At 41.5% G+C, this 19,342-nt stretch overlaps 1 protein-coding gene across 2 annotated transcripts in view; it reads left to right on the top strand.

Moving 5' to 3' along the window:
• AGXT2 (alanine--glyoxylate aminotransferase 2) overlaps nt 1-19,342 on the top strand; it is a 45,411-nt gene that overhangs the window by 6,052 nt on the left and 20,017 nt on the right. The window contains exons 2-9 of one of the 2 annotated variants that reach the window (XM_012459971.3): nt 1,502-1,587; nt 2,672-2,856; nt 5,391-5,514; nt 7,181-7,275; nt 9,173-9,266; nt 9,897-9,990; nt 15,791-15,891; nt 16,441-16,533. In XM_012459971.3, coding sequence (XP_012315394.2) covers nt 1,502-1,587; nt 2,672-2,856; nt 5,391-5,514; nt 7,181-7,275; nt 9,173-9,266; nt 9,897-9,990; nt 15,791-15,891; nt 16,441-16,533 — 872 coding nt within the window. Of the gene's footprint in view, nt 1-1,498; nt 1,588-2,671; nt 2,857-5,390; nt 5,515-7,180; nt 7,276-9,172; nt 9,267-9,896; nt 9,991-15,790; nt 15,892-16,440; nt 16,534-19,342 lie in introns of both variants that reach the window. The other variant, XM_012459972.3, reaches the window with a different exon arrangement.

Below are 19,342 nucleotides of genomic sequence, written 5' to 3'. Positions count from 1 at the left end.
ATTCCTATAACCTTGGAGTCAAGAAAGCTTACAACCTCCTCAATGGGCAACTCCAATTTTGCAGATAGTAAAATGAGACTGAAGAAATGAAAGGATTTTTGAATTCTTAGAAACACTCGGAATTTTTTTTTCACATCTCAGAAGAATAACCAATGCAGAGAGACACAATGAAAAGCTTTTTAAAAGGTGACATTCTCAGAAAACTGAAGCTATCAAATTTTTTGGTCTTTTCTATGCATAGATAACCAAAAGCCACTTGCTTTTAAAGTAAGAGCAAATTAATGACATTAGTGCTTACTTAAAGCAGAAAAATGAATGGGATCTCTTTGAAAAAAGATATATTCAGAGTTGTTACTTTCCATCTTCATTTAAAAACGCAATTGTTCATTATGTTTCTCAGGACTGTGACTTCATAGCCACACAGAACTCTAACATTTCTTTCATGCATTCAAATCTTCGTGCTGAGAAAGAGACGTAATTTCCTCAGCTCTCTCCACCTGAAAATTATCTTAATGTTGACCTTGAGTCTTCAAAAGTAGAAGCATCTTTCCTAGGAGTACTTACAAGGTCTCTAGACACCTCCTCCAGCTCTGACGTTCTGATTCCGTTATTCCATTCTACTGCTGCAGAGAAGCCAAAGTCTGTGCTGGCAGAGAAGGGTGGAAGTGGCTGAGGAACGAGCAAAACAGACTACTGGGCTAAGAGTCAGAGGAGTTTTGTTCCTGTTCTTCAGGAACTAGCTTGATAACCTTAAACTGATTAATTTACCACTTTAGGCTGGTTTTCTTATCTATAAAGTATGCATTTTCACACACACACACACACACAAATGTAAGGTCCCTTCTAGCTCCAAATATTTAATGAATCTGGTGCAGTTTATCCCTGTTTTGTCATGGTCTTGTGTTGGCAGCCTTTTGGGGGAGTGAGGGGAGAGGGAGCAGGGAGATTTCATCTTCCGGGTCTATTTGCATGTATTTATTACTCTAGTACATTGTCTAACACCTGTCTCTCCTCAGTCCCTACAAGAATAGTCAACAGTCATTAATTCCATGTGTACTGAGAGCTAACCAGATACCAGGCACTGGCTACACACTAGAATTCAGGTACTAGGCAACCTGGAGCCTAAAAAGCACCTCTATTAACAGAGGACGGACTTTAACAACACATTGCACCGGCAGAAGTTTTGCCTAGTGACAAGAGAGTCAACGTGGTGAGAATCACGTGGACAGTTTGCCTAAACTGAGCTCCCCTGGCTTGTGAGGTACTGCAGTAGATTTTTTTCCAGACTAGATTTGAGAAGAACTATCTTTTCTTTTTTTCTCCAGAAAACTCATGATTGAGATACTGAGTTTTTTAATCCAAACTAAAAGCTGATTTACATAATTTTTAACTAAAAAATAAAATGGTCTCAACACCTTTATTTGGATAACTATAGGTGACTTTCACAAACACACCTATGTCATGCTTGGTTGAGGATTCTAACTCACTCCACTTTCAGTAGGCGCTTCCTGGACGTCAGTAACCAAGCTTGGTCTCCATACCAGGCCCAGAATGCCTCCATGTGACTTCACGCCTGAAAAATACCAGGTAAGATTCAGGGCTTTAGGAAAACCCGAAGAGGTGGTTTCTCTGGGGAGGTCTCAACTGATTATTTCCTTTAAAATGACACAAAAATATCCCTGCCTGCCACTAAACTATCTCATTCCAGATATTGTACACTCTTCTCTAAGTCATTGGAAGCATCTGAAACCCTCTTACTCCCTTAATGCTAGTATATGAATTGGTGTCCATGTGTGAAAGATAGAGACGGAGACAGAGGCAAAGAAAGAGGGTACAAGAAACAGTCTATACATGGTAATTAATATATGTATTGCAGGAGATACACATACACACCACAAATGTGATGGCATACATTGGCTTTAAAATAAATGTTGCTCCTGTTTTAATTGACTTATGTGGCCATCTGACCTTCCTGAGCCCTCCAGCAAAAATTACGAAGTTATATTTTTGTTCTCAGGCTAACAAAGATTGAGCTGGCATTTTCTCTCTCCCTTTCTCTCTCTCTCTTTCCTTGTTTCTCTCTCTTTCTCTGTCTCGCGTACGCGTGCACGCATGCACACACGCACACACACAGCAACTTCTTTATTCTGCATGATACTTACAGTTTAGAAATTGTAGAATCAATAGGTACTTGTGAGGGATCCACAAAGAAGACAAATATAGGAGAGATATTCTATAATTAAAGATACAAACACAATCAGCACTTCATTGCATTTTTATGTTTTAAAAAACTACCACAACAATAATGACTTATTAGTTCAGACTAATTGCTTGCTTATTATTTCAGACATTTACTTCCAAAGTCCATTTTTTTCATAGTTAAAATCAACTCAAAGCCAAAGCTTTTCATTGATAGGTAGAAATTCCAGCCCTTTTCTCCATATTTGACCTAGAAAGAGATTGAAAAGCTACAAATAATAATTCATCTCCGTAAAAGAAAAGGCTTTAATTTCTTGCGAGGACTATATTGGGAATGTCCATCCACTTTTGAGCCTCTACAGGCCAGGAGCCCTCTGCTCCGTCCACTAGAGAGACGGGGCACTGTTATTCGTAGATTGACTGCTGTTGAGCTTGTAAGAAGCGTGTGGGTTTAAATCTTCTTTATCTACAGTCCCTTGGCTACAACCGTGTCCTGGAAATCCACAAGGAACATCTTTCTCCTGTGGCGACGGCATTTTTCCAGAAACCCCTGCTGCTCCACCAGGGGCACATGGAGTGGCTCTTTGATGCTGAGGGAAACAGATACCTGGATTTCTTTTCTGGGATCGTTACTGTCAGCGTTGGCCACTGCCACCCGTGAGTATCCTTGAACTCTGGGGATTTCTTTTCCAAAAGAATGCATGGAAAACAATTATGTTTGTGACTCTGAACTCTTGATTTGCTTATCTTGTTTTAAAAAATATATCTATTACAGATTGTGGCTGACATACTTCCTGCTATTTCCTGAATACAAAACCTTGACACTCTTCCTTTTCTTGACAGTGCACGATTTTGTTACTCTCATGGCACATGTAGTGTGGCACGTACCATGTGACTGGAGTCTTGCTGTGTGTGTTTCTTATTAGCAACAGCCTTCCAAAGAGAGGGGCGCATTCAAGGAAAGGAAGGGAAGGGAAAGACAGGCGGCTATCAGAGAAACACAGGACAGCCTTGTCAGGCGAGGGTTGATGAGAGATGAGAAATAGCTTCTAGCCTGAGGATCTTCTTCATGGCCTCTGAGAGATGAAAGAGGAAAAGAAGAATGATAAAAGACAGATGCAATCCTAGCTGAAAATGTACCTGGAAATGTATGGATCAATTAACCTAGAGATTGCAGTGTTGCCTGTCCACTCACCCACACAAATACCCTTGGAGCTTTCTTGGTCTTCATGCAGCCCTCTCATTTCGTGTCTGTTCTCTTTCTTTTAATAATCTGACCAATGGGGCTGGGCGCGGTGGCTCACGCCTGTAATCCCAGCACTTTGGGAGGCCGAGGTGGGTGGATCACGAGGTCAAGAGATCGAGACCATCCTCGTCAACATGGTGAAACCCCGTCTTTACTAAAAATACAAAAAATTAGCTGGGCACGGTGGCGCGTGCCTGTAATCCCAGCTACTCAGGAGGCTGAGGCAGGAGAATTGCCTGAACCCAGGAGGCGGAGGTTGCGGTGAGCCGAGATCGCGCCATTGCACTCTAGCCTGGGTAACAAGAGCGAAACTCCATCTCAAAAAAAAAAAAAAAAAAAAAAAAAATCTGACCAATGAAACTCACACTAAGTTAGGGGAAAGCAATAAAGCAACAAGTCTCAAATAAACTGAATAAATCTGGGCCCTTCTGTCAAAGCAGGAGGCAAAGAGTCCCCCCTCAGGCAGCTGTCAGGAGGTAAGGAGTGGGTTTGCCTCAGGGGCCCAGCCCTCATCTTTTCCTCCCCTTGATTTCACCTACCCTCTTCCATCGTCAGGAGGCCATAGTCTCATGCAGAGTCCCAAGAAGTATCCAAAATAAATTTCAGATGCAATTTAAAACATAGGACAAACATACGTGAAAGAAGTAGAGAAAATGGAGTAGAAAATGAGTTCAAACATTCTTGTTGAATCTTCCCAATAACATGGACAGTGTTCCCTAGTAATGGGAAGCCATCTTCCCTTCCCCTCCTGTTTTTGGTAAACAATGTTTTTGTCAAGTGTCTCTTCTTTTCAAGAGTTTACTGATACTTCACAATTTTCTAAAATGAGTTTCATGGATCACTGATCGTAAGAGTTTCCATGGAAAAGGGTCCTATGAGAAAATCGGTTTGTGAAACACTTTAAACTATCTCTCCCTTCTGAAGAGAAACAGTGCACATTAGTCTATCATAGGTACTAAAATGTCATGTAGTAAGGAAATCTGTATGATCTGGTATTTCTCAAAATATTTACCCACTAAATTGATTTTTTCTGATGTGAAAGATATTAACAACAAATAAAATTTGTATGTAACAAACTTTAGCAATTAATGTACTTTACAGCAAGTTCAGACATCTTGGCTTGTGTTTTCGAAGCCAAGTCAGGTTCCACAAATCTGTCATCCTTAGTCCCTATTATCTCTCAGTATGAACCCTCTAATCCTGTAAGGTTGGCCCAGTCCTTCAAAGAATGTGACTTTATAGCTACAAAATGTTTATCCACACTAACCACTTTTCAGACTCAGATATTAGAATCTCCCTGCAGAAAAATTATTAATCTTAGCTGGACATGATAGCATGCACCTGTAATCCCAGCTACTCAGGAGGCTGAGACAGGAGGATCTCTTGAGCCCAGGAATTGGAGGCTGCAGTGCAGTATGACTATGCCTGTGAATAGCCACTGCACTCCAGCATAGGCAGCATAGTAAGAGCCCATTCCTTAAGAAAGAAAAGAAGGAAGGGAGAAAGGGAGGGAGGGAAGAACTATTGATCTTGCATACATGTGCTTGATGAATCTATTTTTCTTTAGAAAAATTAAGAACTCAGGCTTACAGCTAGTCATCTCTTTTTCCAAACTGTTCAAAGGATGGTTAATAAGAAAGCATAGTCAGAAGAAATTCTAAGCCCAAACTTCCTCCTAAACAAAGCATTTCTTTTCTAAAATCTCTTGTAATCACTGAGTCTCCTTTTGAACCCTGCTCTTGGTATGGAATTAATTACCTTTTGAAGCAACACATCCCATTGCTGGACACCTTTAGTGGTTAAGGAAGTTTATTCTCATGTGTGGATAAAATCTGTCTCTTGAAATTCTTTGAGAAAAAACAGTATGTTTGGGTCCAATAGCCAGTGCGTGCGCAGGAGGGACGTGGCACTCAGTGCAGGTAACTCTGCTCTACTGCTTATCCAGGAAGGTGAACGCAGTGGCACAAAAGCAGCTCGGCCGCCTGTGGCATACAAGCGCCATCTTCTTCCACGCTCCAATACACGAATATGCTGAGAAGCTTGCCGCGCTTCTTCCTGAGCCTCTTAAGGTACAATGCTCTTCCTGCAGGAGCTGAGTTTTATGGGTAGAAAAGAAGGTATGATGCTCCCAGCTCAAAGGGACAGGAGTCTTTTGATTCTAGGGGAGCTGCCCTAGGAAGCAGGAGGATGAGCAGGGAATTTAGCCTTTGCATTAAATATCTGTAGTGGTGATCTGATAGCTACATCTGAAAGCAATCAGACAAAAGAAGGGAATGTATGAATTGCTGGTGAAACAAGCCAGTGTTCCCTTGTGTCACCTCTGAGTGTCTGCTTCTCTTTGGTTGCTCTACTCACCATATCTTTGCAGAAATCACTTCCCAGGAGCCGTGGGCCTTCTGATCTCATCTATGTCCTCAAGAGGGTTTTATCTCATTGCTCCTTAGCCTTTGTGCAAAGTTATTTGCATTTCTTTTACAAAAGTGGAACCATTTTTAATAAATGCCATTTGGTTCATTTAGTCCATAATACACTTAGATATGTTTTTCTACATGAACTATTTTTCGGCATCTGAAATGACTGATATTTTAAACTGAACTGAGATGTTAAAATGTTGGTCAAGATTTCCAGTTAGGCATTAAATGAGATAATACATGTGAAGAATCTAGAACAGTGCTCAGACCCAGGTGTTAGCTATTATTATTTTACCATGTTGTCTACATTACGTAGAATAGATGAAGAAACTTGGAAGAACTGCAACCTCAATTCAGCCCAGATGTTCATGGAAGAGCAGAGGCGGAGAAGTCAGCAGAGTCACAAACACGTGACTTCCAGTCCCTGAGTCTAGAGGGCACAGTTTGCTTTTATTCTCCCCGTTCTTTCATCCAGACTGAGCTGCATTTTTTTGTTTTTTTATTTGTTTACTTGTTTTTTCCTTTTCTTTTTTTTCTTTTTTTTTTTTTTTTTTTTTTGAGACAGAGTTTCACTTTGTTGCCCAGGCTAGAGTGCAATGGTGCAATCTTGGCTCACTGCAGCTTCTGCCTCCACAGTTCAAGCGATTCTCCTGCCTCAGCCTCCTGAGTACCTGGGATTACAGGTGCCTGCCACCACACCTGGCTAATTTTCGTATTTTTAGTAGAGATGGGTTTCACCATGTGGTCAGGCTGGTCTCCAACTCCTGACCTCAAGCTATTTGCCCACCTTAGCCTCCCAAAATGCTAGGATTATAGGCTTGAGGCACCACACCCAGCTTATTTACTTGTTTTTTTTTCAACATTTACACACAAAGCACAGTCCAGCTGGGACAACCCCTGGAGTTTCAGGGTCAGGGGTCCTGTCTTTTCCAAGCCCGCAGAATCAGGTGAGTGGGTTAGGGTCAAAAGTCAAGAAACACAATATTTGGATCTATCAGCTACTCACCAATGTGTGCCCCTCAGCAAGTTGCCCCTCTTGGAATTTTGTAGAGCATCAAATAAAGCCAATGAAAGCCTGGAATATTCCACAGCTGAGACAATCTCTTAGCCATTTTTGTACGTCTAGCACTCAGCAGCTACTCCAGGAAGGGCTATAGTATTCACACAGTGTGGTTAAATGATGAAACTGCTAGGTAATCCGAGCTGGTCTGAAGGGAACTCTCCTTCATACTCAGAGGCTGCACACATGCCCTGCAGCAATTTTGAATAAATTAGGTAATAAGGAAATCAATTATGAGGCCATGTGTCTTCCTTTCTTCTCCAGGTCATTTTCTTGGTGAACAGTGGCTCAGAAGCCAATGATCTGGCCATGCTGATGGCCAGGGCACACTCAAACAACATAGACATCATTTCCTTCAGGTAATCATGACTTGGAGTAATCAACTTTAGTAACATTGACTTACCCCCTTCTAAATGTGTATCTTTAAATTGTAGCATGGAGTGGGAGAGAGGTTTTCTCAGGGATATTTTTCTAATTGTAAGTTTTAAGGTAGGATCGGTCAATTGAATTTTATGACTGTGTAACTCCATCCAAGTTAGCCTGATACAAGATAGGGGGTCCCAACTGGTAACACACAGCTTGAAGTCCTCATTATGTCACAGATCCTCCTGTGGAATGAGAGAGAAACCCACATGATAGTTTTTTTAACTTTGAAGATGTGGCAGGGACCACACCACATACCAAGCAGTAAATGACTGTTCCCCACCCTAGAAGATCAAGGCTTTACCAAATGATACCAGGCACATTTTAACTTCTGCTTAAGGAAGCTATCCACTTATTTCATAGTGCTAGCTGAACCCATTTTTCACCTTTTATTCTCCTTAAGTTCAGAGGATGCATATATAACTCTGTATATTTCTGCTTCTTTCTGTGACTCTTAGAACTGATAACTTAATAGATTAACTAATAAACCCTTCATGGCTGTATTAGCACTAAAAAATAATAGAAAACTAAGCATTGTGCTTACAGTTGCCTCCTTGGGTAATTGTATACAGCATATTTAAACAGACTCCCGTAAGGTTAATGTAAAAGATAGGGGTGACTTTAGTGGAATGAAGAAATAGTCGCATTTTTAACCCGTCTGGTCATCATTTCTGTGTGAATTCAAAAGAAGGTTTTATTTAATCCTTATGATAGCATATTCGATACTGCACATTCCATATCAAATAAACATGCAGTTATTACAGGAATAAGGAAACATTTGCTATCAAAGAAATATGGCAATAAAGAATTGTGGCTGATGTATTACCTAAATAACATCCCAGAATATGTCCTGGACATATGTATGTCCATTAAAAGTAATGGCAGAAACTGCAATTACTTTTGCACCGACCTAATGTAACCATTCTTTTGAATAGTCTTAATAGTCCTAAATCCTTGTTTAAAGGTGATTTTGATATGGGAAATTATTAAAACTCATTTGAAGCTGACACTGTGTGACTAGGATTTGTTTCAAAAGAAACAAAACCCATTTTGTTATGTTTTTTAGGGGTTTTTTTTTTTGTTCTTTTGTTTTTTGAGACAGTTTTACTCTTGTTGCCCAAGCTGAAGTACAATGGTGCAATCTCGGCTCACCACCACCTCCACCTCCCAGGTTCAAGTGAATCTCCTGCCTCAGCCTCCCAAGTAGCTGGGGATTACAGGCATGCACCACCACACCCAGCTAATTTTGTATTTTTAGTAGAGACAGGGTTTCTCCATGTTGGTCAGGCTGGTCTCAAAATCCTGACCTCAGGTGATCTGCCTGCCTTGGCCTCCCAAAGTGCTAGGATTACAGGCATCAGCCACCGCGCCCAGCCAAAAACCTGTTTCTTATATGGAGAGCAAGGTGGTTTATAAGGTGTGTAAGTCCTTAAAGATACTGAACAACAGATATATCACAGGAAATGATATTTGGCTTCCCAAGGTGACTACTTTGAATACTGGTATTCATTGAACATATAATTTCTGATATGTTGCTAAAAAATAAGTCTCATTACTATAGAGTCATAGGGTAGGGCAAGTCCTAAAATGGGAGTTCTTGGACAAATGGTCTCCAAAATTCCTTTCACAGTTTCAAATCTATGTTTTCTAACAACAATTAGAAAAGACTATTAGATACATTTACCCGACATAGGCTTAGAGGCATCCTTAGAAATCAGAGGTGAATGTGAATGATGTTCTATTTCATCTTCATAGCCTTCCCGGATTTTCTCTTTTGTCCTACTCAGTGGACCAGGAACTTGACCCCATCCTCCTGTTGTTTCTTCTCTGCAGAGGAGCCTTCCACGGGTGCAGTCCTTACACACTTGACTTGACAAACGTAGGCACCTACAAGATGGAACTCCCTGGTGGGATAGGTTGCCAATCAGTGAGTTTGGAGATTTTTCTCCTGTTTCTTTAAAGACTACTGGGTGTGTGAAGCAGTTGATCAGGTTTCCCTGGTATAAGGATTAGAAACTAATATAAAGCTTGTCATTAATCAGGGGCTCAATCTGACCTAATTGAATTGGAGACCACTTGAGGAAACCATTAGAAAGGCCTTCTGAATCTGAATAATAATTGATGATAGGGTCTTAAAATTCATTTTGCTTTTAAGTAAAATCAAGTAAACTGCAAGGCTCTGAGAATCTTGAATACGCAAAATTTCTATGCAATCATCACTACACTCACCTTCTGTTCTCACTGCACCCACCTTTTCAGCATCAGAATCAGATACCTAATTATTCTTATTCTTTCAGATGCCCTTCCCCCCAAACCCTTGAGCAAGTTATTTCTAGGCTAAAATTGAAATCAATTTGCTTCGTGGAGTGCCCACGTAGCTGATTTCTAAGAAAAAATTATCTCTTCAACGCAGATCATTCAGTTTTCACCTTAAGTAGGGGAAGAATGAGGGAGGAAAATTAAGAAGCCCCCCCCGTCTTGATGGCGGCCATATGCTACCCCAAATTGGCTGTCTTGTGTTCATGTTTTGCCACACTCCTTCTTTTGTCATTTACAGACAATGTGTCCAGATGTTTTTCGTGGCCCTTGGGGAGGAAGCCACTGTCGAGATTCTCCAGTGCAAACAATCAGGAAGTGCAGCTGTGCACCAGGTCTGGCTGGGCAGGGGAGGGGCTAGTGGAGGGTGGGAAGTGGCGAAGGACTCAAATAAAGGCAGACCTATCCCTGAGGGAACAATTGAAAAGTCAGAGGAAGCAAAACTGGAAAGTAACCAAGTTACTCCTCATTGAATCAATGTTTATGCCTGCTATCACTTCACTCTCAGACCATCTGTCTGGCCATGTAGGAAAAGTATCTCATGCTATCAGAGCAAAGCTTTAAAAAAAAGACTATCACCTGGTACTTAATTCAAGGCTTTCTATTAGCTCTATTATAATAGCAATAACTCTAGTGTCAATTTTAAAAGAAAACAAGCGGGGCATGGTGGCATGCCTGTAGTCACAGCCACTGGGGAGGCTGTGGGAAGATCACTTGAGCTGAGGAAGTCGAGGCTGCAGTGAATCATGATTACGCCACTGCACTCCAGCCTGCATGAAAGAACATGCCCTGGCCAGGCGCAGTAGCTCACACCTATGATCCCAGCTTTGGGAGGTCGAGGCAGGCAGATCACCTGAGGTCAGGAGTTCGAAACCAGCCTGGCCAACACGATGAAATCCTGTCTCTACCAAAACTACAAAAATTAGCCAGACATGGTGGTGCGCACCTGTAATCCCAGTTATTCGGGAGGCTGAGGTTCAAGAATTGCTTGAACCTGGGAGGCAGAGGTTGCTGAGATAGCACCACTGCACTCCAGCCTGAGTGACAGAGCAAAATTCCGTCTCAAAAACAAAACAAAACAAAAATAAGAAATCAAGATGGGTGAGATTATTTACCAATCCCAATGTCCCAATGGAAGGAGGAAAAAGAATGGTTTTGGGAATCTCAAAACTCCAGTTAAAAAGTTCTCCAGGGACTGCCAGCCAAAATGAGAGCATCTGTCAAACACAAGACTGCCCTTCCTGCAGGCTGCTGACAAGCCTGGCAAAAGTTTTAAAGCCTTTCTCACAAGGAGAACTTCCATTTATCAATCACATTTTTATTTGCATCCTTTACCTATGCCTAACAGGAGAGAGAGGAGGCAGGAAACATCATCTGTTCCTTGCTAATCAGCAAGCCCTGCCTCCGATTTGTCATCGCAACCTTTTGAATAACTGTTCCTTAGTAGTTCTGAGCGAAATAACTAAAAGCTTCAGCACGGTGATTTTTAATGGGATAGTATGAATCACTGGATTGAGAGGAAAAATACAAAACAGAAGTCTTAAAAAAACAGCTCTGAAAGGAAGAAAATTCCCCATCATCTTAAAATTCAGATGAGATAATAGCAAAATGGAGGTAGGAGAATGAAAGAATAAGTATTGGAACAAGGCAAGATGTCATGCTCACGGAATTTAAAACCAGAAGGAAATGTAAAGCTGTAAACCAAACTCTCCACTTTAAAGATGAGGAAAGCAAGGTTCACATAGAGGAGACTGAAGGGCTAAAATCTGACCCCAGGTCTTCTGATTCCAAAGCCAGCGCTCCCAATTCCCACAGCCATCCTCATCCACACCGATGTACCGTCAAGATAAACCCAAGTTGAAAAACCATTCCTGTTCCACTGGCCAGGACTGAGGAGGTACATGAAGTCAAGACATGGATTCCACTCTCAGCCCCAGCATCATGGATCAGCTATGAGCAAAAGTGTCACCTTTTGGTAAAACAGCGACAGCAATATCTGGCTGCTGCCAACACAATCACAGCACTTCATGAGTTAAGGCATACAGGGTTTTTGTAGAGAAAGACGGACAGACTATAGCAATGCCTGGTAAAGGCATATTTGAACATTGTATCTGTATGGCATCAAGGACTAAAATCAGTTTGATGCACCTCACAGACCTTGGTCTGACTGCAAAACCACCAGCACAGAGCTTAGTAGACAGAGGCACTCGAGAGGTGGTCACTTCCTTCTTTTCCAACTACACGTTCCTTTTTCCATATATAAGAGAGACAGGCCCACTATAAAGCCTCCTAGAGGACTACTGTAAGGCCTTCCTCTCTGCCTTCAGCCAATGTGACGATACTGGAAGTCCATGGTCATCTCTCTAGTGGCATCTAGAGGCTAAATGATAGTGGCTGGTGTACATTTCTGCTCTAAAGTGTTGCCTTTGGCATATCTGAAATCAGCTGTTTTCTTAATTCATATCTTCAAGGGACAAGACTATTTATGGAAACTTCAAACAAGATTGGAATATAAAAGAAGGACCCTAGCCTCCTTCAGTGCCTTTAGGAGCTGGGAAGCATTTGGTCTTGGCTGTAAAACTGGAATATTCATGTATGTTTACAAAAGCATCCCAACATGTACAGTTCTTTGACTACAGATGTTGCCTGTTCTCAATCCTCTTAATGTATTGAAAGGAATACCTTAAGAGGAATTGAGGCACCAATGATGGTAGAGATTTTTCTCATCTCAGAAATAGGTCATCCCTCCCAACATAGGCAGGGGGCCATTTTGTGAGTCTAATCTAGATGTTTATGTGGTGTATTTCTTTATCTTATTCCATCTTCCTCCCGGGATTTTTTCTTCCCAGGGGTTCATTCCAGACCCCAAGTTTCAGATGTAACCCATGATGAGATTCACTCCTCATCACCTACTGCCCCCAGCATGTTCCAAACCTGGTACTACTGATCATGTCATTCTTCTTCTTTTGGAAGGCAAGTTTTGTTTTCTTAAAAATTGTAGTTCTTTCTTGGCTCCTCACTCGGCATAACTCTTTCTGTACCACCAGCTGGAATAAATTCTTCCTTTGCCATTCTGTTGTAGTAGCCAACAGAATACCCTCTCTTCACCCTCTTGGGGTTTCATTAAGACACCAATGCACCAAGCCTCTCTGCAAGAGTTACAGCAATAAGCCGATGCAGCTAGTGTGAAATAAAGTAAAAAGCTCATCACAGTCGGTGGTGACTCTCTCCTTGTTGAACATGTGGGCAGAGAGGGAAAAACTCATGAAAGGTCTAGCATAGGTTCAAGCAAAACCTTTTGTTGTAGTTCTGGCCAAATTTAAGCTCCACTCTTTGATTTCTCCAGTATAAATGGGCTTGTTAAATTTCCAAATCATGTCTCTTGAACATAGGTCTGATCCATCTTTTAGGGGTCATCTGAAGCTGATTTCTCTTCCTTTCCCAATAAAAAGGGGAAATTTTGGAATTTTGGCTTTTAGAGACATAGATTTATTTGTCTACTATATTCTTCCCATCAAAACAACACAAGTGATGCCAAAAACATACTTTGAGGGTTTGATATACTTGTCTTTACTTCCTTTCCCATACCCTCAACCACCAACCTCCAATTAACCAAAGATATCAGGTACCTCTGTCAATCGAAGCTTCCGAATATCACATGTAACCTAAAAATATGTTCGGGGCCAACTAGTATTTCCCCACTTTTAATGTGAAGAGCTGAGGTATAAAATATACTTCTTTGGTTTTGATGGTGATTGCAGAAGGTTTCTATTCCTTCTGTTTAGCCCCCTGGAGACAGCGCTGCATTGACGTCTCTAAGCAAGCACTGGGATGGTATGGGGTGACCCCTCCCCCTGACTGCTTTCTCTGTCACTTGGGTTGGAGCTTTCCATCCCATCCACATCTTTCTCTGCACTCCTTCTGCCATCTATGGATATAAGTTTAAGTTCAGAGACTGCATGGTGCTGCTAGAACCAAACGACAGATGTGGATAAAAGTTTTGAAGGTTCAGTCGTGTATGGATACAACTGATTTGGGACCTTTGTTATTCCAGAGTAGAATTTCTCTCTCTCTGTCTCTCTCTCTCTCTCTCACCTTTCTTGCTTCCTTGGTGATTCCCACTTTCAATTTTGACACACAGATGGAAGTTTCTGGAACTTGAGCAAGCCTGCTGGGCAATCTTCCCACTCTCCTCTCGTCCTCTCCCATCCATAGGATTCATGCCTGTATGTCTGCGCGGTGAGGCTTGCAGCTAGTGAAGCATGGCAGAAACGTTTCTAGTATGTTTAACGGGATGGGAAAGTAAATATGGTTACTACTAAGACAACTGAGCTGGATGGACAGCTGGTACTGGTAACCTGATAGCCTGGGTTTTCTCCAGTGGAAAACAATTTTTTAAAATCCTGGATAAAATGAAATGCATTCCCTTTAAAGCATGGATACAAGAAAGCATGAATTCTCAGAAACCCAAAGAGGTCATTAGGACACTGCAGCCAGCTTTGACCCTGAGAGCATTTGTGCAACCTGGTAACCTTAAGCTTCCATGTTGATGGCTCTGTGGAGTGCAGGGAAGAGATGACAAAGTCCAGGGCCCAGTCAAAGTAAGGGATCTTATAGAAAACCCTCCCCTGCCACAAATCTGGAGCCCCCAATAGGCCACATCTTCATCCATGTGTCAACTAGAATTAAATACACCACCAAGAACAACTTGTCACAGGTTAAAGGGCCTGCAAGGATTCTGGTGATGAATGGAAGTGAAGGGAGTGGGAGGAACCACCGCCGAAACTCTCACCTGCAGGCTGGCCCTCCAAGGCTTTGCATTATGAATGCTCATCTCCTCAAGCGTGTAATGTAGAGGAATCTTAAGACTGGTAATGCCGCGCGCGCTTGGAAGCTGCAAACTCAATCAGGCTCCGGAGGGATCTACCTCATTCTGGGCCTCAAAGAATTCTCACAAGTGAAATTCCAAAGAAAATAAACTGCTCCTTGTCAAAGCTAAACATACAACACATAAAAGCCCACTATCAAGAAAAAGATCTGCAAGGATTTCAAATAACGGAATTATCAGATTGACTATAACATGAATATGTTTAATGCATTTCAAGAAAATCGAATATAAGCTTGAAAATATGTAAAAGGGATACGGCACAGTGCAGAATGGGAGAGCAAATTTTGAAAACAAATATGTCTTCTAGTAATACAAAAGTAATTATTGAAATTTAAAACTCAGCAGCTGGGTTTGTCAGCAGTAAGATGCAGCCAAAAAGAGAATTAATGAACTAAAGACAGATCACTTGAACAAGGACACTTTACTGGTTTTCTCCATTAGAAAGACCTTCAAAAAATAAAGAAAAAGAAGAAAGAAAGGCCTTCAAGCAAAATTGCTCAATGTCTCACTCCAGCCATAATTTCTACTATTTGTTAGTATTTTCTTCTTAATGCATTAAACATTCACTGAGCACCTACAGTGTACCAAACAGCTTGCTTGGCCACAGAGATTTTAGAAATGAACAAGGCATATTTCCTGTTCACAAAAACCTCCTGATTAATGCGAGAAAGACCTGTTAAAAACGAGCACAGGACCAAGTGCCAAGGGCTGCGATGGATGGAAGTCACCTGGCTCTCAAGCATTTCTCTTTAGACTGAATTCTAATTGTTCTACAAACTTATTTACTAACTCTAAAGACAAAGACACTTTGTAGCTTTAAAATTGCACATCAGATTAAATGGCCATGAAAGGTAAATAGAGTTATTTTCAAATAGATGAAATCACTCCAATTTCATTTGAGTTAGATCCACCCATTTGAGAGGATGGGCATCCTTAGGTGAAACAGCTGTCTATACCAGCTCAATGACACTTTGGGACGTTTCTTTCCCAGATGGAAAGAATTGAAGTGGTTTGTTTATGCCTGTGTGGCTATCCTAATCTCCCTCCTTGAACCAAAGTAGAAGTCGTTCAGACAGAATATTCGCCCTTCAGAAATGCATATCCTCACCCCCTAGTTTACCATATTCTGAAGTCCATGATTGACTTACACTGTCTGGTTTTTTTTTTTCCTGTTTTTCTCCATGCTTCTAGATATCAGGCTCACATTTTCAAATGCTGTGGTTTGTTTTGTTGTTTGTTTTTTGCAGACTGCTGCCAAGCTAAAGATCAGTATATTGAGCAATTCAAAGATACGCTGACTACATCTGTGACCAAGTCAATTGCTGGATTTTTTGCAGAACCTATTCAAGTGGGTATATGAACCTTAGACACTAATGGAGCTAAATCTGCAATTATCAGAAAGTTTTAACTCTTACATTCTAGAGAATTCCAAATGAATTAAGTGCTCACTGTGTTTCTCTCTCAATTCGTTCTTGGTCTCCTTGCAAAAAAGAAGACACTGACTTTCAAATGACCTTTTAAAAACCCTCTCCTCCATTCCCACCAGACAGATGAAACTACTGAACTCCTAAAATTCTTAAGAAGGGAAAACCCTGGCTATTTTTAGCTGCTTAATAACATCCGCACTGTGCGAAGAACTCTTTCTTTAATCTCACCAAGTTCCTTTATTCTGTTTTCTAATCTCAGAAAAGAATAAATGTTTGCATCTTTTTTCCAGAAGTTATGGTATAGAGCAGTAACTCCTGTTTTCACCCATAGTGGAAACTGCTCTACAGAGTGTTGTTAATCAGTCTGTAGTGTTATTATCATAATAATGATGATGATGATCTAACTTTTTAATATACTTTAAAAAAACTGATGCTGTTATTATAGGTCTACTTAGTCTGGTCTTTTGCAGGGTGTGAATGGAGTTGTCCAGTACCCCAAGGGGTTTCTAAAGGAAGCCTTTGAGCTGGTGCGGGCAAGGGGAGGCGTGTGCGTTGCCGATGAAGTAAGTCGTATGTAAGGGTGCCATTAAGTGTAGTGGGAACAGGCGAGGCACAGACAGAAACCTCCTAAACTTCCTCTGTGTTCCAGGCAGAAAGCCTCTGCTCTGTGGATTCCAAAGTGTGCCTACAAACGAAGGAAACTTTTGCTAGTGGGCTGGTTGGTTTGCTAGTACATTCGCTGATCAGTTTAGCAAGTGCCACAGAACTTAAATATCCAAATTGACATCTATCAAATAAGTTGCTAACAGGCATATGTGATGTTTTTATACCGTGACTCAATATATTTTTTTAATTCCTTTCTAGGGATTGTTTCAGGGGCTGACAAACCACATAGGAAATTTAATCTCATAACAAAATTTTTTGTTATTGTTTCTATTTGTTTGGTTTTCTTGAGACAATGTCTCACTTTGCCGTCCAGGCTGGAGTGCAGTGCTACGATCTTGGCTCACTGCAACTTCCTGCCTCAGCCTCCCAAGTAGCTGGAACTACAGGCATGTGCCACCTCGCCCAGCTAATATTTGTATTTGTAGTAGAAACAGGGTTTCACCATGTTGGCCAGACTGATCTTGAACTCCTGACCTCAAGTGATCTGCCCATCTTGGCCTCCCAAAGTGGTGGGATTACAGGTGTGAGCCACCGTGTCCAGTCCAATAGCCAAGTTTTTAATCTTTATTTTTGCCAAAATAGTATCTGTCAACCTGGCAGCATATACCTTTCTGACAAAACTTGCCTGGAAATAATGTTTTTAAAATAATAATAGTAATCCAGCCTCTAAATTAGAAGAAGAGTGCCACCATTGCAGATACTACATTTGAAAATAGTTACCAAAAACTTGTGAAATAGGTTGAATTAAAGCAGCATTGGTGGAATAAGCACACTACCCCTAAGGGCATTACTTTAATAGGAATAAAATTCATTGACTATGTGAGCGCTAGCCTGTGTTTTAAAAAGGGATTAATTTACTTATAACTACACCTCATATTAGAGTGTATCGGAGAAAGCAGTCCTCTGTCTACTGAGAATAGCTACGGAAATTAAAAGACCAGAGGATGATCACTAGGGCCACAGAAGTCCAGAATCACTGCTGGGCTATCATGATTGGACTGGTGGTTAGATCAACCAAGGACAGGTGGAGAACCTGTAAGTATGATTCACACCTATTTCAGTTCAGCCATCATTGCTGGAATACATTTCCTCAAATGAAAATTCCCTACAGCTAGGCTGGGCATGGTGGCTGACACCTGTAATCCCAGCTCTTTGGAAGGCTGAGGCGAGTGGATCACTTGAGGTCAGGAGTTGGAAACCAGCCCAGCCAACACAATGAAACCCCATCTCTACTAAAAATACAAAAATTAGCTGGATGTGGTAGTGCATGCCTGTAATCCTGGCTACTCAGGAGGCTGAGGCAGGAGAATGCTTGATCCCAGTGGGGGCAGGGGGTGGGACAGAGGTTGCAATGAGCCAAGATCATGCCATTGCACTCCAGGCTGGGCAACAGAGCAAGACTCCATCTCAAAAAACTTAATTAAATAAATAAATAATCCCTACAGTTGACACTGAGCTGCCCCATCAGCAGAAATGTTGCAATTTCTGCCTGTGCACCTGGGTCTCTGTTATGCCCAGGCACACTGGATGCCCCTGGTGTGCCACAGGCAACTTGGGCCAGGTTGCTCCTGCTGTGCCCATCCTCCCTCCTCCAACCTGCCTGCAAACCAATCAAAGTCCTGGCTGGAGAAAGTTAATCTGCTATTTTAAAAAGAAGAGTACATCCAGTCAGTTTAAAATTAGCTACATCACTAAAAAGGATAAACTTTGGCCTCCAAATCAGCACATAGTGAAGCTGTCACAGTCAGACTAATTAAATAGAAGGTAGGCTGAATTCAAAGAAAATATGAATTTCAGAATTTTCTGTCTTGTGGTTTTGTGACTTTCACAAATGTAATTGAAAACTAACACAGGGTATCCTTAAGAAGGACCATCCGAATGACTAGGCAAAGATAAGGATAGCTGGAACTTTCTGAGTACCTACTATGTGTCAGGCACTATTCATAACATTTTGCCTGTATGTATTCAGTCCACACCTATCAATAGTTCTACAGTATGCCCCATTGCTATTATTCCCACGTATTAGTCCTTTCTTATGCTGCTGATAAAGATATACCCAAGATTGGGTAATTTATAAAGAAAAAGAGGTTTGAAGGACACAGCTCCATATGGCTGGGGAGGCCTAACAATCATGGCGGGAGTAGAAAGGCACATCTTACATGGCAGCAGACTAGAGTGAATGAGAGCCAAGCAAAAAGGGGGTCCCCTGATAAAACCATCAGATCTAATGAGACTTCTTCATCACCACGAGAACAGTATGGAGGAAATGGCCCTCATGATTCAATCATCTCCCACCAGGTCCCTCCTGCAACACACGGGAATTATGGGAACTACAATTCATGATGAGATTTGGGTGGGGACACAGCTAAACCATATCATCCCATTTTAAATATAAGTGAATTTAGGTTCAAGGTGGTTAAATAACCTGTCAAGCTTATGCCATTGGTAGGAACAGATCCAAGACTCAGACTCAGGCTCCCAAAACCACATGACTAGCCAGTGTATCAAGCTGTGCCTCCAAAATGACAGAGCATGGTATAGAAACACAAATCATGACAGAAATGGAAGGAACAGAAGATGGAAAACCCTGAGTGCAGAGGGCCAGTTCTGTCGAGGAGCGGTCTTACACAAGACTTAAACCAGTCTTTAAACCTCTTTTTCTTCATAAATTACCCAGTCTCGGGTATATCTTTATCAGCAGCATGA

The sequence above is a fragment of the Aotus nancymaae genome, unplaced genomic scaffold (assembly GCF_030222135.1).
Source record: "Aotus nancymaae isolate 86718 unplaced genomic scaffold, 86718_ANA_hifiasm-v0.15.2.pri h1tg000014l, whole genome shotgun sequence".
NCBI lineage: Eukaryota > Metazoa > Chordata > Mammalia > Primates > Aotidae > Aotus > Aotus nancymaae.
This window is presented reverse-complemented; position numbering and strand designations above follow the sequence as displayed.